The sequence below is a fragment of the Lagopus leucura genome, unplaced genomic scaffold, assembly GCF_019238085.1.
Source record: "Lagopus leucura isolate 7727_CA_CO unplaced genomic scaffold, USGS_WTPT01 Super-Scaffold_100058, whole genome shotgun sequence".
Taxonomy (NCBI): Eukaryota; Metazoa; Chordata; class Aves; order Galliformes; family Phasianidae; genus Lagopus; species Lagopus leucura.
Window position 1 is genome coordinate 154,296 of NW_024962304.1, and position 20,448 is coordinate 174,743.

At 41.6% G+C, this 20,448-nt stretch overlaps 1 protein-coding gene across 3 annotated transcripts in view; it reads right to left on the minus strand.

Moving 5' to 3' along the window:
• TPK1 (thiamin pyrophosphokinase 1) overlaps window positions 1–20,448 on the minus strand; it is a 187,169-nt gene that overhangs the window by 103,728 nt on the left and 62,993 nt on the right. For 2 of the 3 annotated variants that reach the window (XM_042886507.1, XM_042886506.1), the window contains exon 3: window positions 5,930–5,999. In XM_042886507.1, the coding sequence (XP_042742441.1) occupies window positions 5,930–5,999 (70 nt within the window). Of the gene's footprint in view, window positions 1–503; window positions 839–5,929; window positions 6,000–20,448 lie in introns of those variants that run through there. The other variant, XM_042886508.1, reaches the window with a different exon arrangement.

Below are 20,448 nucleotides of genomic sequence, written 5' to 3' on the forward strand. Positions count from 1 at the left end.
GGTGACTCTACCACTTTCCTGGGCAGCCTGTTCCAGCACCTGAAACAAGTTTATCTTTGTGCTGCACATCAAGTCTTTGCAGATAAAACATGTCAGGAGATGGTGATGATAGATCTTGAACAGCTGATATCTCACAAATGAGGTACTTTTTCCCTTTTCCCTCTCCTTCCTCCTATTTACATATTTATTACAAATCCTTGAGCAAGGTAAATTCAGTGCAGCATTTTGGAATTTGGACAGCAATTACAGATACTGCAGTCTGAAGTCAGGGGCAAAGAATAATAATGGTTCAAATGAGACTAAGGAGCCATGACAGAAGTCATCTGAGACAGGAGTTTTCTGTAACAAAATAAAGGTCTTCAGCAAAGGTCCCAAATTGGTTTCTTTCACTTTCAAAACACAGAATCATACAATCATAGAAACAGGAAGGTTTGAAAAGATCACTAAGATCAACCCACCACTACTATGCTCACTAAACCATGCCTTTCAGTGCAAACATCTACCTTTTTCTTGAAAACCTCCAGCGGTGGTGATACTATCCACCTCCCTGGGAATCCTGTTCCAATACTCCACCACTTTTTTGGAGAATAAATTTTTCCTAAAGTCCAACCTGAACATCCCTTCACACCATTAAGCCATTACCTCTTGTCTTATCACTAGCTACCTGTAAGAAGAGGCTGACCTCCAGCTCACTACAACCTCTTTCCAGGTAGTTGCAGAGAGGGACATGAACTCTCTCCCGATTCTTCTCCAGACCAAACAATCCCAATTTCCTCAGCCACTCCTCATAAGACATGCTCCACACCCTTCACCAGCTTTGTTGCTCTTCTTTGGACACAGTTCATGGCCTCATGGACTTTCTTGTAGTGAGCAGACCAAAACTGAACACAGTTTTCAAGGTGCAGCCTCCACAGTTCTGAGTGCAAAGGGACAATCACCTTCCTAATCCTGCTGACTACACTATTTCTGACAAAGGCCAGGACTCTCTCTCCAAGAGCTTGTGTTCATGGTTTTTAAGCAAATCACTCTGTGATAAAAGTCCCTTGGCATGAACCTCCAGATCTGCTCAAGGCTTATGCTGAAACGGCGGTTTTGCTGGCTTCTAAACCTGCTGCTGATCCTATGATAGTTTTTATTGACATGATAAGGTTTAAGAGCTTTTGTGGACTGTCAAAGTACTGTAAATAATCTTCTCAGTTTAGCATGCAAAGATCACAGAATCATAGAAGCATACAATTGCAAGGCCTCAAAGGACCTCAAAGGACCTCAGAAAAAAGGACCTCAAAGATCATCCAGTTTCAATCCCTCTGCTGTGTGCAGGTCACCAACCAGCAGACCAGGCTGCCCAGAGCCACATCCAGCCTGGCCTTGAATGCCTGCAGGGATGGGGCATCCACAGCCTCCTTGGGCAACCTGTTCCACTGCATCACCACCCTCGGGGTGAAAAACTTCCTCCTAATATCCAACCTAAACCTCCCCTGTCTCACTTTAAAACCATTCCCCTTGTCCTGTCACCATCCACCCTCACAAACAGCCGTTCCCCCTCCAGTTTATACGCTCCCTTCAAGTACTGGAAGGCCACAATGAGGTCTCCCCCAAGCCTTCTCTTCTCCAAACTAAACAAGCCCAGTTCCCTCAATCTTTGTTCATAGGAGAGGTGCTCCAGTCTCTAATCATCAAATGATGTGCAACCTTCTTCTAGCTAAACCGAGTTTTTGAAGTTTGCTAATCTTGTGTCATGTAGAAATGTATTCAATACAGTTCTTATTCTCCTAGTGATTTGCTTCACAAAAAATCTGATGAATAGTAGGATCAGTCTGTTTTGCCACTGTGATATGCTCCAATTCACTAACCATGATGCTCATTTTCTCTCATTCTCCTGTGCTGAAGAGAATACAGGATTGCTAACACTTTTTCTCTGAGAAAAAGTTCTTCCTTATGTCCAACCTAACCTTCTCTGGTACAACTTGTATCCATTTCTCCAGGTCCTGCTCGTTGCCTGGGAGAAGAGGCCAAACCCCTCCTCATCACAGCCTCCCTTCAGGAGGTTGCAGAGTGCAGTGAGGTCTCCCCTGAGCCTCCTCTTCTCCACACTGAACAATCCCAGCTCCCTCAGTCGCTCCTCATAAGATTTGTGCTCCAGACCCCTTACCAGTTTCACTCTTTTTCTCTGGACGTGTTCCAGGGCCTCAAAGTCTTTCTTGTAGTGAGGGGCAAACATCAGCACCCCCAGATAACAAATAAAGAGGGGAAATACCTCAGGTACATATTGAAAAAGAAAGCAACAGCAAATCATACTAAAGTATCTTTGAGGATACTTCGCAATAAATAGTTTTCACTTCTTTGCTTTTGGCAGAGTTTTGTATTTACTCCAGAATACAGAATAGTCCAGGAGAACAGGCCCTGGAGAATCACACTGTCAAACTTGCCACAGGTGAGTGGAAGAAATGACATCAGAGAAAAGAAATCAGAAGGGCCTCTCCATAAAGTCTGTAACACCATCCCTCATTGAAAGTATGAATTAAAAGCAGGTATTTTATTAGTCTTTTCCTCTGAACTCTCTTTCATGAAGAACTCTGCATCATAACTGTATATGAGATGATCACTTCTGTCAGTGACATATATAGCACACATCCTTTAGTAGAGGAAGTTATCTTTTTGCCCAAGATGGAAAAAGATATCTATAATTCCTTTCCAAAATTCCTCTTAAATTTTCATATCTGAATAGTTTAGTTGATGCATTCTAAGGCATTTTAGAACCATGTGCTAACAGTCTCATTTAGCTACTAAGTAGCACTCTGCATATTAGGCTATGATCAGCTTACCTGGCTTGATTCTCTACTGCTTTATGCTGACATTTATCAGGAACAAGCCAACTCCATAATCCTGCTGGGGCTGAACATGCGACATTCACTCTAGATCAGCACAATCTAGGCCCTTCCTAAAGCTGTTAAGGAGCAGAACACCAGGTACTAAGAACAGAAAAACTTCAGAGGTTTGATTCCCTTTGCTTATTGGTTTTTTCCTTTGTATTTAATTATTGTTATTTTTTTGCTGTTGTTCCAGGTCATTACAGACATACATCAGCCATCTGATAAGTCTGGAGTTTTGAGTGCCAGAATTGCTGAAGGCACTTCTATAGCAGATTTATAAGAAAAGCAAAGAAAAATAAGTAAGCAAATTTCCTATATCAATCTTTCAAAGGTTCAACTAGGTTACCAAAAACCCTAGCACTATCTATTTCTCGTAAGTCTTGAGACCAACCCAAATGGGGCATTTATGCAAACTATATAACAGCTCAGTGTTGACTGAACAGAACACGTTGGTGTACTGATGGACAGTCAGCTGGATATGAGCCGGCAGTGTGCCCAGGTGGCCAAGAAGTCTGATGGCATCCTGGCTTGGATCAGAAACTGTGAGATGAACAGGACTAGGGAAGTAATCCCACCTCTGTACTCAGCACTCGTGAGGCCTCATCTCGAATACTGTGTTCAGTTTTGGGCACCTCTGTACAGAAAGGACATGGAGGTGCTGGAGCAGGTCCAGAGAAGAGCAACAAGGTTTGTGAAGGGCTTGGGGAACAAGTCCTATGAGGAGAGACTGAAGGAACTGGGGCTGTCTAGTCTGGGGAAAAGGAGGCTGAAGGGAGACCGTACTGCTCTCTTTCAATACAGTTAGAGCGGGGTTGGACTCTTCTCACTGCTGACAGGTGAAAGGACGAAGGGAAATGGCCTTAAGTTGCGCCAGGGTAAGTTCAGGATGGATATTAGGAAACACTTCTTTACTTTAACAACCCAAGAAAGGGCTGTTAAGCACTGGAATAGACTCCGCAGGGAGTGGTTGAGTCAGTATCCCTGGAAAAAAAAAAAAAAAAAAAAGATGAAAATATCAGTAGAGTCTGTGCACCCAGTTCTGTAGTACTGGACAGGGAATTTAAAGGAAAATACTTCAGAGAAGTAAATGAATATTCTTTCCAGCAGAATGATTTCTTTGAGGACGGAAATTAAAATTATGCAAGTCTTTATTTTTCTCCTCTATTTCATAGCAGGTTTTTTATTTCATAGGAGGTACTATATATATGCAGTATCTATGCAGTATATATATGCACTATCCCAGGCAATTAACATGAAAAGAAAAAAGACTGATAAAAAGAATAGTCCAAGGGCCAAGTATGTAAGACTGAAAGAACTATTCAACCAAGGTATAACAATCAAGTTTTCCCTGAATTATATGCAATAAGAATATAAAGGTTTGCAGAAGAGATGAATGGGTTACAAGAGAAGTTAAAGTTCTAACATTGCCTCATCACTCCCTTTGTGTCTCTTCAAAAAGAATCACCAGTATCAGAGAACTACTTGCTGCAAGTCAGATTTCTGTCTGTACTCTAGATTTAAGGTGTGCATACATGGCTCTGCAAGCAGTCAGTAGAAGAGACATAGGCAATACACACAACAGTTAGTAATGCTTGACAGACTTCAGTCCGAGTATCAGCAATCCGCACATCAAACTTTTCACAGAAGACAAAGGAAGAAATTCTAAGTTAACTCCCGCTTCAATGCTACTTCTTTCCTTCTAACTCAACTTTGCTGTGAAGGGCAAGAAGAAATCAAGCTTCTCCTGTCCTCCCTCGTACATTTGGTTGTTCATCTGCTGGCAAATATGTGCCAGGTTCTGCTGTACGAATAAAAAGGTTCATAAATTTATAAGTTTTGTCTCACCAGTTTACTCTGAGAGTCAACCTTACTGTATTTATTAAACTTCTTATCCATGAATCCTTGGTCACAACAACTGAAAATCCTAAGTACAAGTAACAATGGGTGTTTAGCAACCTGGAATTACACTGTGTTTGATGGTCCCACTAGAAAATGATAAACCATTGGAATGCATTTATTTTGCACCATAAAACCAGCTGCATAAACACTTCTGGGGCAGAAACCCAGGATTTTATGGACTTAAATGCCATTAGAGGAAACAAGCACTATTCCTCCTTCAGACCTATTTCCTCACCTAACATGTACAATTCTTTACAACTTCTGTACTTGCCTTTGGTCGTGTATGATGTCCTACCATTAATACAGAAATAATTTAAAAGAAAAAGTAGACAGCCTATTTTATTCCTCATTCCACTTCACGAATGCAAGCAGATTTTCTGTAAGAAATAAAGAGGACAGTTTGTTTCAGCCCTTGGTGAGAAGCATCAGATGGTCCCTGTCAACCTCTCTCAGGAGCACAGTAAGTTTTTCAAGAGGTTGCTGCAAAGCCTTAGCTCTGACGGAGACCTAAATGAGACAGATTGAAAGCTGAGCTATGAATCAGAGGAATAAAGACCAGTGGGCTTAAGAAAATAGGGTGTTTTAGGCTGCTTGTGTATTTTTAAAACTTATGACTGGGAAAAGCAATTAGACACACAAAGCAGAAAAAGCATTCAAGTGCCTGCCACTACGTGACTCTCAGAGCTGCTTTCTCACTAGCTGTCATCCAAAATGAAATGACAGTTATGGTTGAGAGTGCTCCATTGTTTTCTGCCCTTACACACCACAAGGGTTTTCAAGGAAGAAGCAATAGTTTGAGTTCAGCTTTAGCTGATCGTTTTGTTCCCAACCAGTTCGACCCTTTACACCAAATAAGCTTCATCTTCAGAGGACCTGAGCAAAAGTTAAAAGTTACTAACGGAAATATCAGCCATCTTTTGGATATGAAAAAACATTCATAACTGAAAACTAGTAAAATACACTAATTTGGCCTTTTATCAGTAGTTGAGCATATACATACCTCTACAGGGAGTTCAGGTTATGTTCACTGCTACCACATGGCCAGTACCATGTACAAAGCAGACAGCTTTTCACTGACTGAATAGATCCCATCCCCAACATCTTATTTTTATTTAGAAAATATGACTTTCATAAGTTCATGTTTATTATTAACATACCTGTCCTGATTTCCTTCTGTGACATGGTATAGACGATTAGCACCTCCATCAGCACAAGCTCTCAGTGCAGCTGCAAGTGAAGAAAGAGAGCATCAATATATGTTTATTTTAAATTAAAAATCTTAACCACTTCTGTGGTTTGACTTGACACTTCTTTCTCTAAAAAAAAAAACATTTTAATGGCTTTTATCAGCCAAATGCCTATCTTCACCCAACTATGTCACTGCACTTTCCAAATAGCTGCCTTCTGTCTAACCTAGTGCCCATACACCTTTAACTGAATAGGAGAGCAAGTATTCAAAATCTGAACAGGGAGCATCCGCCACATACGGGCATATACTTGTCTAAAGAAACTGAAACTTGCATCTTTTATCTAACAGTCCTCCTTCAGCCGAAAAGTTACTAAAGACTTGCATAAAAACTAGCAAAAAAGAGGTAAGGCATTATAAATGCTATTTATTATCACCCGAATGGCATCAAAAGTGATACTTTCACTACAGTTCCCAGACTGCTCTACAGACTGTTTGAATTATCTGAAATAAAGTCAGGGGCTAATACTGAACACTAAATCTTGAATGATCCTGGTACAAAAGGAATAAAACCACAATCATTTTCACTGCTTATACAACTTGTGTCTGCAAAGAGCACGCACCACTAATTCCAGCTGATTTAAACAAACACAGATGTGCCTTTGTATTTTGGTTCCTTTATTTAGATTTTAGAAAAAAGATTTTAGAAAAAAAGTATTCTAATGCTATCACTATATAATCAGATATAAATTAGTGTACTTTATTCATGAGCATGTCCATTAAGGATAATTCAGCTAACCTGCAGTTCTTAGGCAAGAACTTTTATATATGATAAGGTAATTAAGACTGAAAATGACCATGAAAATAATAGTCTTTATCAGCTCTGTTCAGAGATGCACAGGTCAGATAACTGTAGTGCTCACTAGTTTAGAGCGTCCCTTACAGTCCTGAGAGCAGGGAGATGGGCTGGTAGATCAGAGAGGGCTGAAAGATGGAGTATTTGGGGGCTGGTAGTGAAAAGGGGAGGAGAAAATAAAGGAGAGACAAAGAAAAGGAACAGCCTGCCAAAGTTTGGGGAAAAAAAGACATAAATAATCAAATCAGATACTTTCTGCCACTGAGAATTCATATTTCAGCTAAAGCTACTTTCCTTTGATGTCAGTTTCTCAATTGGAATGGCCTCTCAACAGTGACACAGACCTAGCTTTTTCCTCTTGGTACTCGTGGCTTCAAGCTATGGCAGGGGAGATTCAGGCTGGACATTAGGAAGTATTACTTTTCAGAAAGGGTGGTCAGGCACTGGAATGGACTGCCCAGGGAGGTGGTGGAGTCACCAAGCCTGGGGGTGTTTAAGGAAAGGCTGGATGTTGTGTTGAGGGACATGGTTTAGTGGGAGCTACTGGGAATAGGTGAATGGTTGGACTGGATGATCTTGAAGGTCTTTTCCAACCTTGGTGATTCTATGATTCTACGATTCTATGATTCAGTAGGAAATCTGGCCTACCTCTCTAGCTTAGTAATCATCTTTGCCAGGCTATACAAATTGGGACAACAGAGTTCATCGGACTGCACTTCTGTATCTAATATCTTCTTTAAGCCACTCCTTTTTATTTGGCTGCTGAATTCCCAGCACAGGGAATGTTCCTTGTGTTAAACCCACTACCCAGTACAATGCAACCTTGGCTCAGGCTTCTTGGAAAAAAAAGAAACAAAGGCAGAGTGGCACAAAAGCTGCTAGCCATCACATGGGTAGGCTGGGGTACAGCAGCTTCTTTCCTGCAGACAACAAAACACTACATGGCTGGAGAACTAGCATGAAACTTCTCAGCATCTTTTCTATCAATGCCCCTGCTCCAACAAGACCTATTCTCTCTTATCCACATCTATACTCATATCCACATAATTATAGTGCTCACTACTGTAAGCACTAATGTTTTCAGTTTCTTTGTAGAGATTATGCTCTTTTTTTGCTTCCTCATTCTACTTTTCTCATTCCTTCCAGCCACCAAGCACAACCATATCAACAATCCAAAGTCAAGCAGATTTGATCCTGACATATCAGAATGTCAACGGTTTATGGGCTGGTTCAGCCTGGTTCTGTGACTAGTGGGGTGAGGGGATTTCGCAAAATCCATGTCTCCAGAAAAGGGAAACAGGGGACCCCAAAATAATTAAAAACAGCAGCAACAATCTGAGGAGAAACAAACTGGCTTCCTAAATATAGTATCGGAATGCAAGATAACACACTATAATACAATATAATTGGAATTGAAGCTAAAAAATCAAATATAACGAGAGAGAGTGTCCGAAAGGTGGATAGGCCTCACCACAACGCTGAGGTGAGATCACAGAATCACAGAATCACAGAACTGTAGGGGTTGGAAGGGACCTCCAGAGATCATTGAGTCCAACCCCCCTGCCAAAGCAGGTTCCCTACAGTAGGTCGCACAGGTAGGCATCCAGGCAGGTCTTGAACATCTCCAGAGAAGGAGACTCCACCACCTCCCCAGGCAGCCTGTTCCAGCGCTCCGTCACCTCACTGTAAAGAAGTTCTTGCGCATGTTTGTGCGGAACTTCCTCTGCTGCAGTTTCCAGCCGTTTCCCCTTGTCCTGTCTCCACTCACCACTGAAAAGAGTCCGGCCTCGCCATTCTGCCCCCCACACCTTAGATATTTATAGACCTGGATCAGGTCCCCTCTCAGTCTTCTTTTCTCAAGGCTGAACAGACCCAGTTCACTCAGCCTTTCCTCATAGGAGAGATGCTCCAGGCCCTTCACCATCTTCGTGGCCCTCCGCTGGACTCTTTCCAAGAGATCCCTGTCTTTTTTGTACTGGGGAGCCCAGAACTGGACGCAGTGCTCCAGATGAGGTCTTACCAGGGCAGAGTAGAGTGGGAGGATCACCTCCCTCGACCTGCTGGACACGCTCTTTTTAATGCACCCCAGTAAGCCATTGGCCTTTTTGGCCACAAGGGCACACTGCTGGCTCATGGCCAACCTGTCGTCCACCAGGACACCCAGGTCCCTTTCCGCAGAGCTCCCCTCCAGCAGGTCATCCCCCAACCTGTACTGGTGCATGGAATTATTCCTCCCCAGATGCAAGACTCTACACTTGCTTTTGTTAAACCTCATCCGGTTTTTTTCTGCCCAGCTCTCCAGCCTATCCAGGTCTTGCTGAATGGCAACACAGCCTTCAGGCGTGTCAGCCAATCCACCCAACTTCGTATCATCGGCAAACTTGCTGAGGGTGGCCATTATCCCCTCATCAAGGTCATTGATGAAGATGTTGAACAAGACCGGACCCAGCACAGACCCCTGAGGAACACCGCTAGTTACAGGCCTCCAACCGGACTCTGCACCACCAACAACGACCCTCTGTGCTCTGCCAGTCAGCCAGTTCTCAACCCACCTCACTGTCCACTCATCTATCCCACACTTCCTCAGCTTTGATGCGCATTCTGGTTGAGCAGCAGGGAGGAGAGCCTGATTAAGAAAGAGAGCATCAGATGACCTTGCCAGGGGTTGTATCTCCTCTCCGACTGCAGAGCCCCCTGGGGTGTGTAATTCTTCTCTTCTGGACACATGCCTGGAACTGGAGCATTAACACCTTAACTCCCAGTGCACTACGTGATGTTATGATGTGGAATATGATAACCAAAAATCATAAAGCCATGACACAGATGAAATAATTTCTAAATTATAGTTGCTGTCCAGCTGCTTACAATGGTTCTTGATGATGAATATTAACATCATCAGACAAGAAGAACATAATTTTCCTCTCCTGTGTTTGACTGGAGCCTTTAAAATTCTCTCACTTGAGCTTATAGTGGAAACAGCAGGTATGATGCATTTAAACAAGGCTTAGGACCTAACCATTACGAAGTTTCTTCTCTCTCCTCAAGCTACAAAAGCAAGATATTCATTGTAATCAAAACCATAAGAAGTCTGAAGGAAAATTATTTTCTAACTCCAGGAACTTAAGCTGCCTAAATCACACTTCATTAGCCACACAGAGACACAGCCTTCTCCTTCTAAGGACAGTGATTTTTTAAGTATTCGTTCATATTTAAAACAAATGAGTGGCTTACGACTTGCAGAAAGATGCAGACAGTGAGAGAAAAAATGTCTCAGTTACTGAAAGATAGCCAGAACTACCTTTATCCGAATGGACTCACCAGAAGGTATGCCTGACCTAATACTGCATCCAAGCTTACGAGCTTAACAGCATATGATCAAAACCCAAACCAAACTGGGTATTATGAAAAAAGAAAAAAAAAAAAAATCAGCATTCTCATTCAGACTGGTACATGTAAAATACCAGACTCTTTCTATGACCTAAAGGTGCCTGACAACAGGTCTATGATAGATGTACATTGTTCACATGGAGATAAGACTACTATTGATTTCTCAAAACAGTTGCCATACATAGTGCTGTGGTTTGGTGATTTTTTGTTGTCAGTATTCCGCATCAGAACATCATGTGAACCAGTGGGAGTTAAAGAGTTCATGTTCCGGTTCCATTTACTGCCCCTTATGGGCATTTTGAGTATTCTGATGAGAGGGGAGGGTGGCATTCCAGGAGGACCTGGCAGACAGAGGAAGATAGATGGACTCTGGACCTAGCAGCTCTCCCAAAGAGATTCCCCCTCAGTTCGCTGCAAAGAAGGGCACGTGCCTCCCTTGCACTAACATGGGGGCTCACACTTTGGGCACTCTGATCTCTCTCTCATTTTGTTTGATTTTGCTGGATTTAGTAAATCACCATTCCTCCTCAGATAGTTGCCGCTGTGTTTCTTGACTGACTGCTGAACTCCAAGAGGGAAGAATAACTTACGTGGTCAGCCAAAACAAAGAGCGTCCTGCCCACACCATCTCTTTTGGATCCAGAGGGTATTACATCATTACTGGAGAACCCTCAGATCTGCCAGGTACCTTCCGTGCCATCTAGCTTATTCCAGTCAGAAAGCACGGAGTTGGTAAAAATGTTATTTAAATGTTATTGTTATTTAACGTATTAAACTGAACACCATCCAGTTAAGTTCATGTTAAGGAGGAATCATGTCAAGTATGTACCGGGAGCTCGCTGTACCTCTGAAAGAGTTTCAGACAGGCAGAGTGAAGGAAGGACCAAGGTCCTTCTGAGTAAAGTTGGTCATTTTAAATGGTGTCTCTTCTGATGGGAATCTATGAACTATTTTCCTTCAACAACAGAGACAAATATTAGGCCTGCTAGTGAATACAAAACTATTCTAACATAACAAAAATACTGAAAGCAAAAAGAACCTCTTTTAGTAAATACAAAAAACTTCCTGTAACTGTGAGACAGGCTATGAACAGCATAGCAAACACAGAAAGAGAAGTCCCAGCTCTGAGTTTTCGCAGAAGAAAGGCAAATATCACAAACTGAATAGTGCTGAAGATCCAGGAGGGGAATAGTCTGTACAGAACAGGTACAACTCTTGCATGTTGAGTAAGACCAGGGTACAAAAAGGGTACAATAAAAGACATTTATACAAAACACCAACACCAGAAGAAAAAAAAGAAAAAAAAAAAAAAAAAAAAGCATAAAATATGTTACATTCCCCAATTAGTTACTGCAAGGGAAATAAAGCAATTTTTCATTTCTTTAAATTTTTTTAATTAACCCAGGCTTTTGCCCCAGTTCAAATTTATAAAACTGCTCTAAGTATATCCCCATGTTTCTTTACTAATCTTACTTAACTCCTCTAGCTATGCAATGTTTCCCTTACTGATTCAGTAATCTGGTTACCATAATTAACCTGCCGGCATGATCACCACATAAAACAATGCTGCATAATTAATGACTAGGAATCTTATGTATAAAAAACAATGTATTTGGCTTGCTTGACACATTTGGCTACTACTTTTTTTGTCACAATATTAATAAAAATATCAATTACCAATAGCAAAATGCATAATCCGTATTTATGTGTTTTCTCTTTTTCTCATTCGTCTTGAAGAAACCGTGATAATATATTTCACAAATCCACAGATTTGTACAGTTGCAGAACGCTAGCCAGAAGATACATTTGCTCAAACTACTGCCTCCCACCCATGTATTTCTACCTGTTATCAGGATTGTATGCAATAGCTGTTAGATAGTAAATACTATTCAGTGCAGACATTCTTATTTTGGTATCTCCGCAGCTCTTTTAGCCAATCATCTCTCTGTTAGTCCATACACGTTTTCTACTTTGCAGCTGGACACTGCTCTTGCTAAGAAGCTGTTTAAATATTTTAATTAGGTCTATGGTTAAGTTCACTTGAACTGAAAAGGCTTGGCTTCTGTCACTGCTATTTTAAATGTGCAAGAGCCAATGGGGCTCTGAATGAAGGCAGCAAAAAGTCACCTGCTGCCAATATATTATATGGTTCCAAATTAAATGAATATACAGATGCTTGTCAAGATGCTATTACAGGTGAACTTTCATGCTGCTGCAAGATAGTAGTAATGGAGTCAACCTTCTGCAGGTGTACAAAGCGCTTTGTAGGAATAGGAATATCACCAAATAGGAATTCCAATAGGAATTTCACCAAAAATTCAATCTTCTGCCTATGGTGCTGTATGGTTTTACATACACATTTCCAGCGCAGGAACGAATTTCAGTTTTCACAAATGCTGTGCAAAGCAATGGCTGTTACCCTTGAACTGACTGCAAACACTAGAAAGGTCCATCCACTGCTGATGTTTTGTAACTGACCTCCCTGCAGTCTGTATCAGTTGGGACATGAAGGCCCAGCATGCGTAGCCAATGCCAGAGCAGACAGACTGCTTCTTCTGTACGGAACAGATTCTGAAAGATCTGCTGCACACCTAGGAATGTACCTCTAGGTTTCCTACAAAACTGGTGCACATCTTTAATCGCTCACTTGGATCTGTAAGCATCACATAAATATCAGGTAAGCAGAGGCAGGATTCATTAAGCAATTAAATACAGGAACACAAAGAAGGAAACAATGCCCTGATGAATTCGAAAACAGTATTCTCAGCCCATTTGTTCAATCTTATGATAACACAAACATAGAAATGAAACAAAGGGAAAATTCATCAGTTTTAACCACAGACAATAGCCTCCTCTGCATTTTAGCAAAAAACTAAGCTACACAGTCCTCAAATCAAAACCTTGCTTGAATAACAACAACAACAAAAATTGTAAAAAATAAAATAAAATAAAAATTGAAATCTCAATGTTCACTATAGAAAAAAAGAATAGAAGATTAGGTCAATACTTTTTCCAAACAAAACAGTACCAAAAGCAGTACCCCTCAGCTGCAAGCAAAAAGAAACCCAAATATCAGTAAGCATATCAGGAGTAATGTGCTGACAAAGAGAGACAAGAAAGCAACTTTTTTTCACAAGATTGAGTTTCTGGACTGTCTTCAGGTACAGTTCCGCACAGAGTTCATTACAATTACTCATATTCAAGTTTGAAGTAATCTCTTTTCAGTGTTAGATTTAATATTCCATAACTCTCATGGAGTGCATGACATCCCCTTTTTCTCCCCGCCGTCCTTCTCAGAGTCTGTCAGATGAGGAGCTCTGGTGTCCACCCAGCTGCTGTGGATCCCTGGCTGAAACATGCTCTGCAAGCCCAGCCCTGGGAGTGTCCCTGTGCTGTGCTGTGCTAAACCAAGGGGACGGAGCTCAGGCATAAAGCAAAGTACATGTTACCGTCATTTACACTAACAGCTATGTGACCTCATGATGAGGCTGTGTGTTCGTGCCTCCGCAGGCACAAATCAGGAGGAAGTTTATTCTTTTCATTTTTCCCTTTTTATACTCCCTGCTTGAAAAATGTCAGTAAACCAATAATTTAATCAGCTTCTTGCTTTACCCTGCTGAAATGTAAGGAAATGTCACAGCCTTTTTCAGACTGGAATTAAAGGTCTCCACTGTCCCAGTTCTGCATCCTGTTGCTAGCAGGCTCCTGATGCCAGGAACTGCCTGGAGAGCCACAAAGCTTCCCTCTTAGCCACACATGGGAGTTGGGCTGGGTCCCAGTTCCCCCACTGACTGGGAAGTGTCCCTGCAGAGCAGGGCTGGGCCTGGACAACGTGGTTCTGCTCTGGGACACGAATAGCAAAGACCTGACGCCCTCAGCCAGCAGCCCAGCAGGGTGTTGGGCCACAGCCCCAGCCTCCAGCTACTCTACATGCATTTATTCTCACACTCTGTAAGAGAAAGATCTGCTACAAACTTTAAAAATATTGTTTGGAACATCAGCCATTTTGCTCTTGCTGAAACTCATTTTTGATAAATGTAGTAGTAACATCTCAGGAATTACATTAAGTTTCTATTTAATACTAAAGTAGAATTGTGTTAGCATGCTAGACTATGCATATCCCTGCTGATACTGCCTTCGTGATGGAAAAAAAACTGTTATTTTTCTATTACTGAAATAAATTATTTATTTTGACAGGACAAAATATATTTCAGTGAACCAAAAACTGAAAAAAACTGTCATCTAAGAGAATAGCAGTAAAGTCTCTCCTGTTGTGCACTTCCAATTCTTAGCCAGCTCCCGTTTTGTTCATTTTTTTTGCATAAAGTCATTTGATTTGTGGCATACATATATACCATATATTAAAGTTAGCATCTTTCCTTGGACCTTGACCAAACTATTGAGAAATCTGACAGAAAAAAAGAAGATTGAAATTGACAGATCTAAGTCTTACTGAGAAAAACTCAAGTGTCCCCACTTCAGGATCTCTTCCAATCCCTTTTCTGACCCTGCCTACCCTTACCCTAAGAATAAGAAAGGCCTGGGGAGAGAGAGAAATGGGGAATCAAAGTTAGCTTACATCCAAACACATTTGTACCTTACTGGCATCATTTTTCAATGTGCTCAGCATCATGCCATTCTCCAGAGCTGCAGGATTACTGGTTTCCATTCATCTTTCATAATGCGGAGTAAGACTGAACCTTCTCCAGCTGGCCCTAATTCGGCTATTTATTCATAGAATCATAGAATCATTGAAGTTGAATAAGACCTCCAAGATCATCCTGTCCAAATGTTCACTTACCACCAATATTTCCCAAATAAACTATGTCCCTTAGTACAACACCTGAACGTTTCTTGAACACCTCCAGGGTTAGTGATTTCACCACGTCCCTGGACAAGACATTTCAGTTCCTGACCACTTTTTTGGAGAAGAAATTTTTCCTGACATCCAAGCTGAATCTCCCTTGGCACAACTTTGAGGCTGTTCCCTCTAGTCCTATCATTAGTTACATGGGCGCTCACTACAACCTCCTTTCAGGTAGTTGTAGAGATCAGTAAGGTTTATTCTGAGCCTTCTCTTCTCCAGACTAATGTTCCCTCAGCCTCTCCTCATAAGATCTGTGTTCCAGACTCTTTACAAGCTTCACTGCCCTTCTCCGAACATGCTCCAGGACTTTGATGTCCTTCTTGCAGTGAGGGACCCAAAACCAAACACAGTACTCAAGGCGTGGTCTTACCAGTGCTGAGTACAGAGGGACAATCGCTTCCCTGCTCCTGCTGGCAGCACTGTTTCTGATGCAAGCCAGGATGCTGTTGGCTCTCTTGGCCACCTGCACACAATGCTGGCTCATGTTCAGCTGAGCATCAACCAGCATCCCCAGGTCTGCTTCCTCTACACAGGCTTCCAGCCTCTCTGCCCCAAGTCTGTAGTGTTTCATGGGGTTGTTGTGGCCAAAATGCAGGACCCGGCACTTGGCCTTATTGAACCTCATCCCACTGGCTTCAGCCCAATGATCCAGCCAGTCCAGATCCCTCTGTAGGGCCTTGCTACCCCCCGACACATTGACATTTCCAGCCAACTTGGTGTCATCTGCAAACTTACTGAGGGTGCACTCAATCCCCTTACCTAAGTAATCAATAAAGATACAGAACAGGACAGGCCCCAGCACCGACCCCTGGGGAACACCATTTGTGACGAGTCACCAGCTGGATTTAACACCATTCATTACCACTTTCTGGGCCTAGCTATGCATCTAGTTCTCTACCCAGCAAAGAGTGGCTGTCCAAGCCACAGGATGCCAGCTGCCCTATGAGAATACTGTGGAGGACAGGCTTCGCTAAAATCTAGGTAGACTCTGTCAACATTCTTTCCCTCATCCACCAGCTGGGTCACTCAATCATAGAAGGAGATCAGGTTGGCCAAAGAGGACCTTCTTTTCATGAACCATGCTGTCTGGGCCTGATCCCCTGGTTGTACTGCCTGCACTGTGTGATCTCAAGATGTTTTGCTCCATAACCTTCCCTGGCACTGTTTTCAGAACCAGGTCTGTCATTAAGCCCCACTAGCCACTGAATGGAGCTCCCAAATAATGAATCAAAAGCATAATTAGTAATGCTGGTACAGTCATGTTCACACATAATTACTTCATATCAACATGTGCATTTCCAAAGGTGTACCCTAATTTGCTATCATTGATATGCAGTATGCAGTGCATTTCATGTCATTTTCAGAGCCTTATCAATACACTTGCTTATGTTGAAGCTGTACATCAAACTACACTTGAAGAGGAAAGGAGCTTTGATGAAAAGAGATTAAACTGTCATATACACTGTGTAAAAAGCAGTGTGGGGATGAGATTTGGGACTAGCTCATTTATTTCACGTGGGTTCCAGCTGCTGGTCTGAAGGTCTGTGTTTTGCTTTAGTGAGAAAACTACGCTCAAGAAGAAGGAAGGGTATATTTTAGAAAAGCAATCAGCAGTCAGTCTGAAGGCAGAATATTTCCCTTTTCAGGTAAGAACTAGCTTTATGACCCATCTGCCCATGGCAGCAGGTGTCACTGTAAGGCAGAGGTATCACAATTAGTAATTTACTGAGGCACAGACAGGACAATAGTAGACAAAGATGCTTTGTGGTACATAGTAAAAACGTGGAGAAGCTTGACAGCTGGTAGTTATGTACATATTTTGTGCTAAGTAATTTGGCTGCAAACATGATCAAGCAGCAGAATGGTAGTATACACCCGCTTAAAAAAATAAATAAATAAATAAATAAAAACCCCAACCACAGAAACACTTACTTCTGTGTTAACAGTTTGCATAATGGCATTACGTGTGGTTTTCCATTCACTTCAATTTACTTACAGAGTCCTTTCCACACACTTCACTGCTATTCAGTGCAATCAGAACCCCATGCTTTTTTTCCTTGTAGTTAATTTTTATTTATTTTATTTAATATGAACGGGACTTAGCTTACAAGGTTTTCTGCTTACAACTGACATACTACAGGCCTTCTCTGGGTACTACCTTAAAAAAAGTCAGATGAAGCACAGAGTAAATGGATAACATATCTACAAAACAGACAATAGCCACAGGAAGCAACCTATAAGTTGCTATTTCAAGTGCAGCACCTCTCTTTAACTTGTGTCTGTAGAATATTTGCAGATAAAATAAATCTGAGAAACAATCTCATCATCTCCTTCCATTCCTCTATTTGTGCAAGACCTCTTCTTGTTTCCCAGCTTTACAAAGATCCCAAGCGACGTACCAGATCTCTGCACAATTCCAGGCCAAAATCCCAAATGCAGAATTCAGACACAGATCTTGAACTGGGCTCAGTTTTTAAAACAGATTACTATTTAACAACAAACAAAGCTAAGGAACTCCAATAAGACATATAACCATGGACCTGTCAGGAGCTGAAATTGAGAACTTTTGTTTGGAGAACTGAGTTGTCAAAGGCCGGGAAAAAAAAAAAGTGCCAAGATGATGTATTTCGCTGCAGAGCATGGCCAGCCAACTGCAACTGAGAGCTATGGAGGTGGCAGGCCAGGCAGCCCATGGCCAAGAGAGAGGCCTGAGGCCAAGTCAGATGGTCTGTGGCCAGGATAGAGACACAGGGCCAGGCTGTGTGTGTTTTGGCTGGGTGTGAGTCCTGGGATCAGGACAGGTGTGCTGTGGCCAACAGCAAAGCCTGGGGTCAGACCAGCAGACTCTGCATAGGTTTCGTCAAGGCAGACATCACCCAAGCCTTGCAAGCACTTTTCACTGCTATCTCTGTCTTAAAAGGCAAAAGTGAGACCCAAGCTGAAAGCATGGCCTGAATCAGGAAGGTGCATAGGCAGCTGATTTACCTGTAATGTGAAGCAGCTTTACAAGAGGAAAGAAAATTCTACAGAAAATCCTACAAAGAGAAAGTCTGTAAAAGCTTTCACTTCTCATAAAGCGTAACTTCAAGTTGGTGACTACAGTTCAAGCAGGCACCAATTTTATTTGAACACTGAATTTTGACTGTGTCTTTTTTCGAAAAAAAACAGTATTTTATGGCCTGTTGAAATTTGACCTTCCTTAGATTTAAGTAACGAGCTTTCATATTCATAACAGGAATACCCTGTTTGCAATGTCCCTTTGATGAACAAGTTTCAGCAAAATCTGTTTTGAAAACACGTTTAATAGTTAAATCAGAAACCACTTTCAAATCAAACATTTCAGTTTTAAAAGGTGTAATTTTTTAGTTACTTCTTAATGTTTGTGATAATATAGGGAAATGCAACCACAGTGTAGGAAAAAAGAAAAATGTAGCATGTGCAAGGAAAAAGCGTCATTGCTCAAGATGTTCAATATATTCAGTATATTGGGTAGATTTGAAAAAATTCTGTCATTTAGAATATTAAAACATGAGAAATTTCCTTTTTTTTTTTTTTCTTCTTTATTTACTGTTGTGTGGCAACAGCAAATTTCAAAATAATTTTTATTCCCCTCTTTTGACTATCATCATAGACTATTTTAAGGATTGTTAACATTTTAAACTATCAAACAGCAAAGCAGCCTTAAAAGCAAAATCAGATTTGGTTACCACCACATTTGGTTATCACCAAATTTTGGTAAGTCTCAGAACAGCAGAAAGAGCACAAGACAGAGAGGCTTGTGCTTTTGTAGCCAGACCACATCCCGACCTGACAGGATATCTATAATGAAACATACAGGTTTGTGTTCAATGTCGTTTATTTTCCCATGACTAAGTGACTGCTTAAGAGCTTGTTACACAGAATCTCAAAGATTCACGTATAGGTTAGAAGGGATCTCTGGAGATCATCTACTCCTCACCTCTCTGCAGAAGCAGGTTCCCTAGATTAGGCTTCACAGGAAAGCATCCAGGCAGAAGTTGTCTTTCATGCTAAGCATCTCAAGCTCTGGAAGGAGGTAGCATGACTAAGAATTTGGTTCCCTAGGGAAATTAAGTATGTGCTAAAGCGCTAATGAAATCTGAATTGGTCTCAGTGTACATGCATATAAGGATTACAGAGTAGGAGAGATCTACACAAATGCCTGAATTTAAGCGTAAATTCCAGTGATCTACTGACTTCTGTTAGCTGTGTAGAAGAAGAAAGCATGAACTACTTCCTGTACGACAGCAGCATGTGGTGGGTCGCAGAGCTTCCTACCATATATTCTGCACAGCTGTGTCTATTAATAAAATATTGCTTAGCAAGATCTCAGGTTTTTAAAGAGATAACGCTAGTCTGAGAGACATGTCCCCATCCTACACTTTTTTACTGGATCAAATCACTCTAAAACAGTCCACTTTGTTAATGATTCAGGTATGTCACACTGTATTCCCCTATTCCCTTCAGAACAGCTTCAGAAACAATTAGTATTATTTTAATACCACTTACTAGGCCAGCCTCTTTTCAGTCTGTAGGGAAATGGCCAGAAACTGGAGCATAAGAAGTTCTGCACCAACTTGCAAAACAATTTCAAGGTAAGGGTGACGGAGCACTGGAACAGGCTGCCCAAGGAGGCTGTGGAGTCTTCTTCTTTGGAAATATTCAAGACCCATCTGGACACCTACCTGTGCGACCTGCTGCAGGGAGCCTGCTTTGGCAGCGGGGTTGGACTTGATGATCTCTGGAGGTCCGTTCCAACCCCTACGATTCTATGATTCTGTGATTGTTATTGCTGATAAGATAAACAAACTTCTAAAAGAGGAATAAACAGTTGTTTATCACATGGTGGGACTACCTACTTAATGTATTTTCACTACAAAACTGAATAGCAATATCTGGAAAACGAACAGAATCTAGATTCAACCACAAATTTCTACTTTCTCTGGTAATCTAAGCTATGTAGTTTCTTTTTTGGACAGAGTTGCAGAATGTGACTGGATAAAATACAAGTCAAACTCATACATTCCCACCTCTTTCCCGTTCAAACACAAACATTTTTCAAGCCTCAAAATATCAAAGAATAAACCATAAGACACTCCTGGTTTGCACAAGGTTGTCTCCACATCTCTCTCACTCCTTTGAAATATTCAGCTTGCCTTGAATCATTCTTGGCAAACTACTCTTAATGCAGAAGGAAAATAAATATTTCAATCTCTCCCCAGTGATCAAACCCAAATAAATAAAAAGGCACCATTTAATCATTATTCTGAACAAAGAATGACAGAAGTCTAAGTAAGCTATTTTACTTTGTGCATTTCCCCCCCCCCCCGGGGGGGGGGGGGGGGGGGGGGGGGGGGGGGGG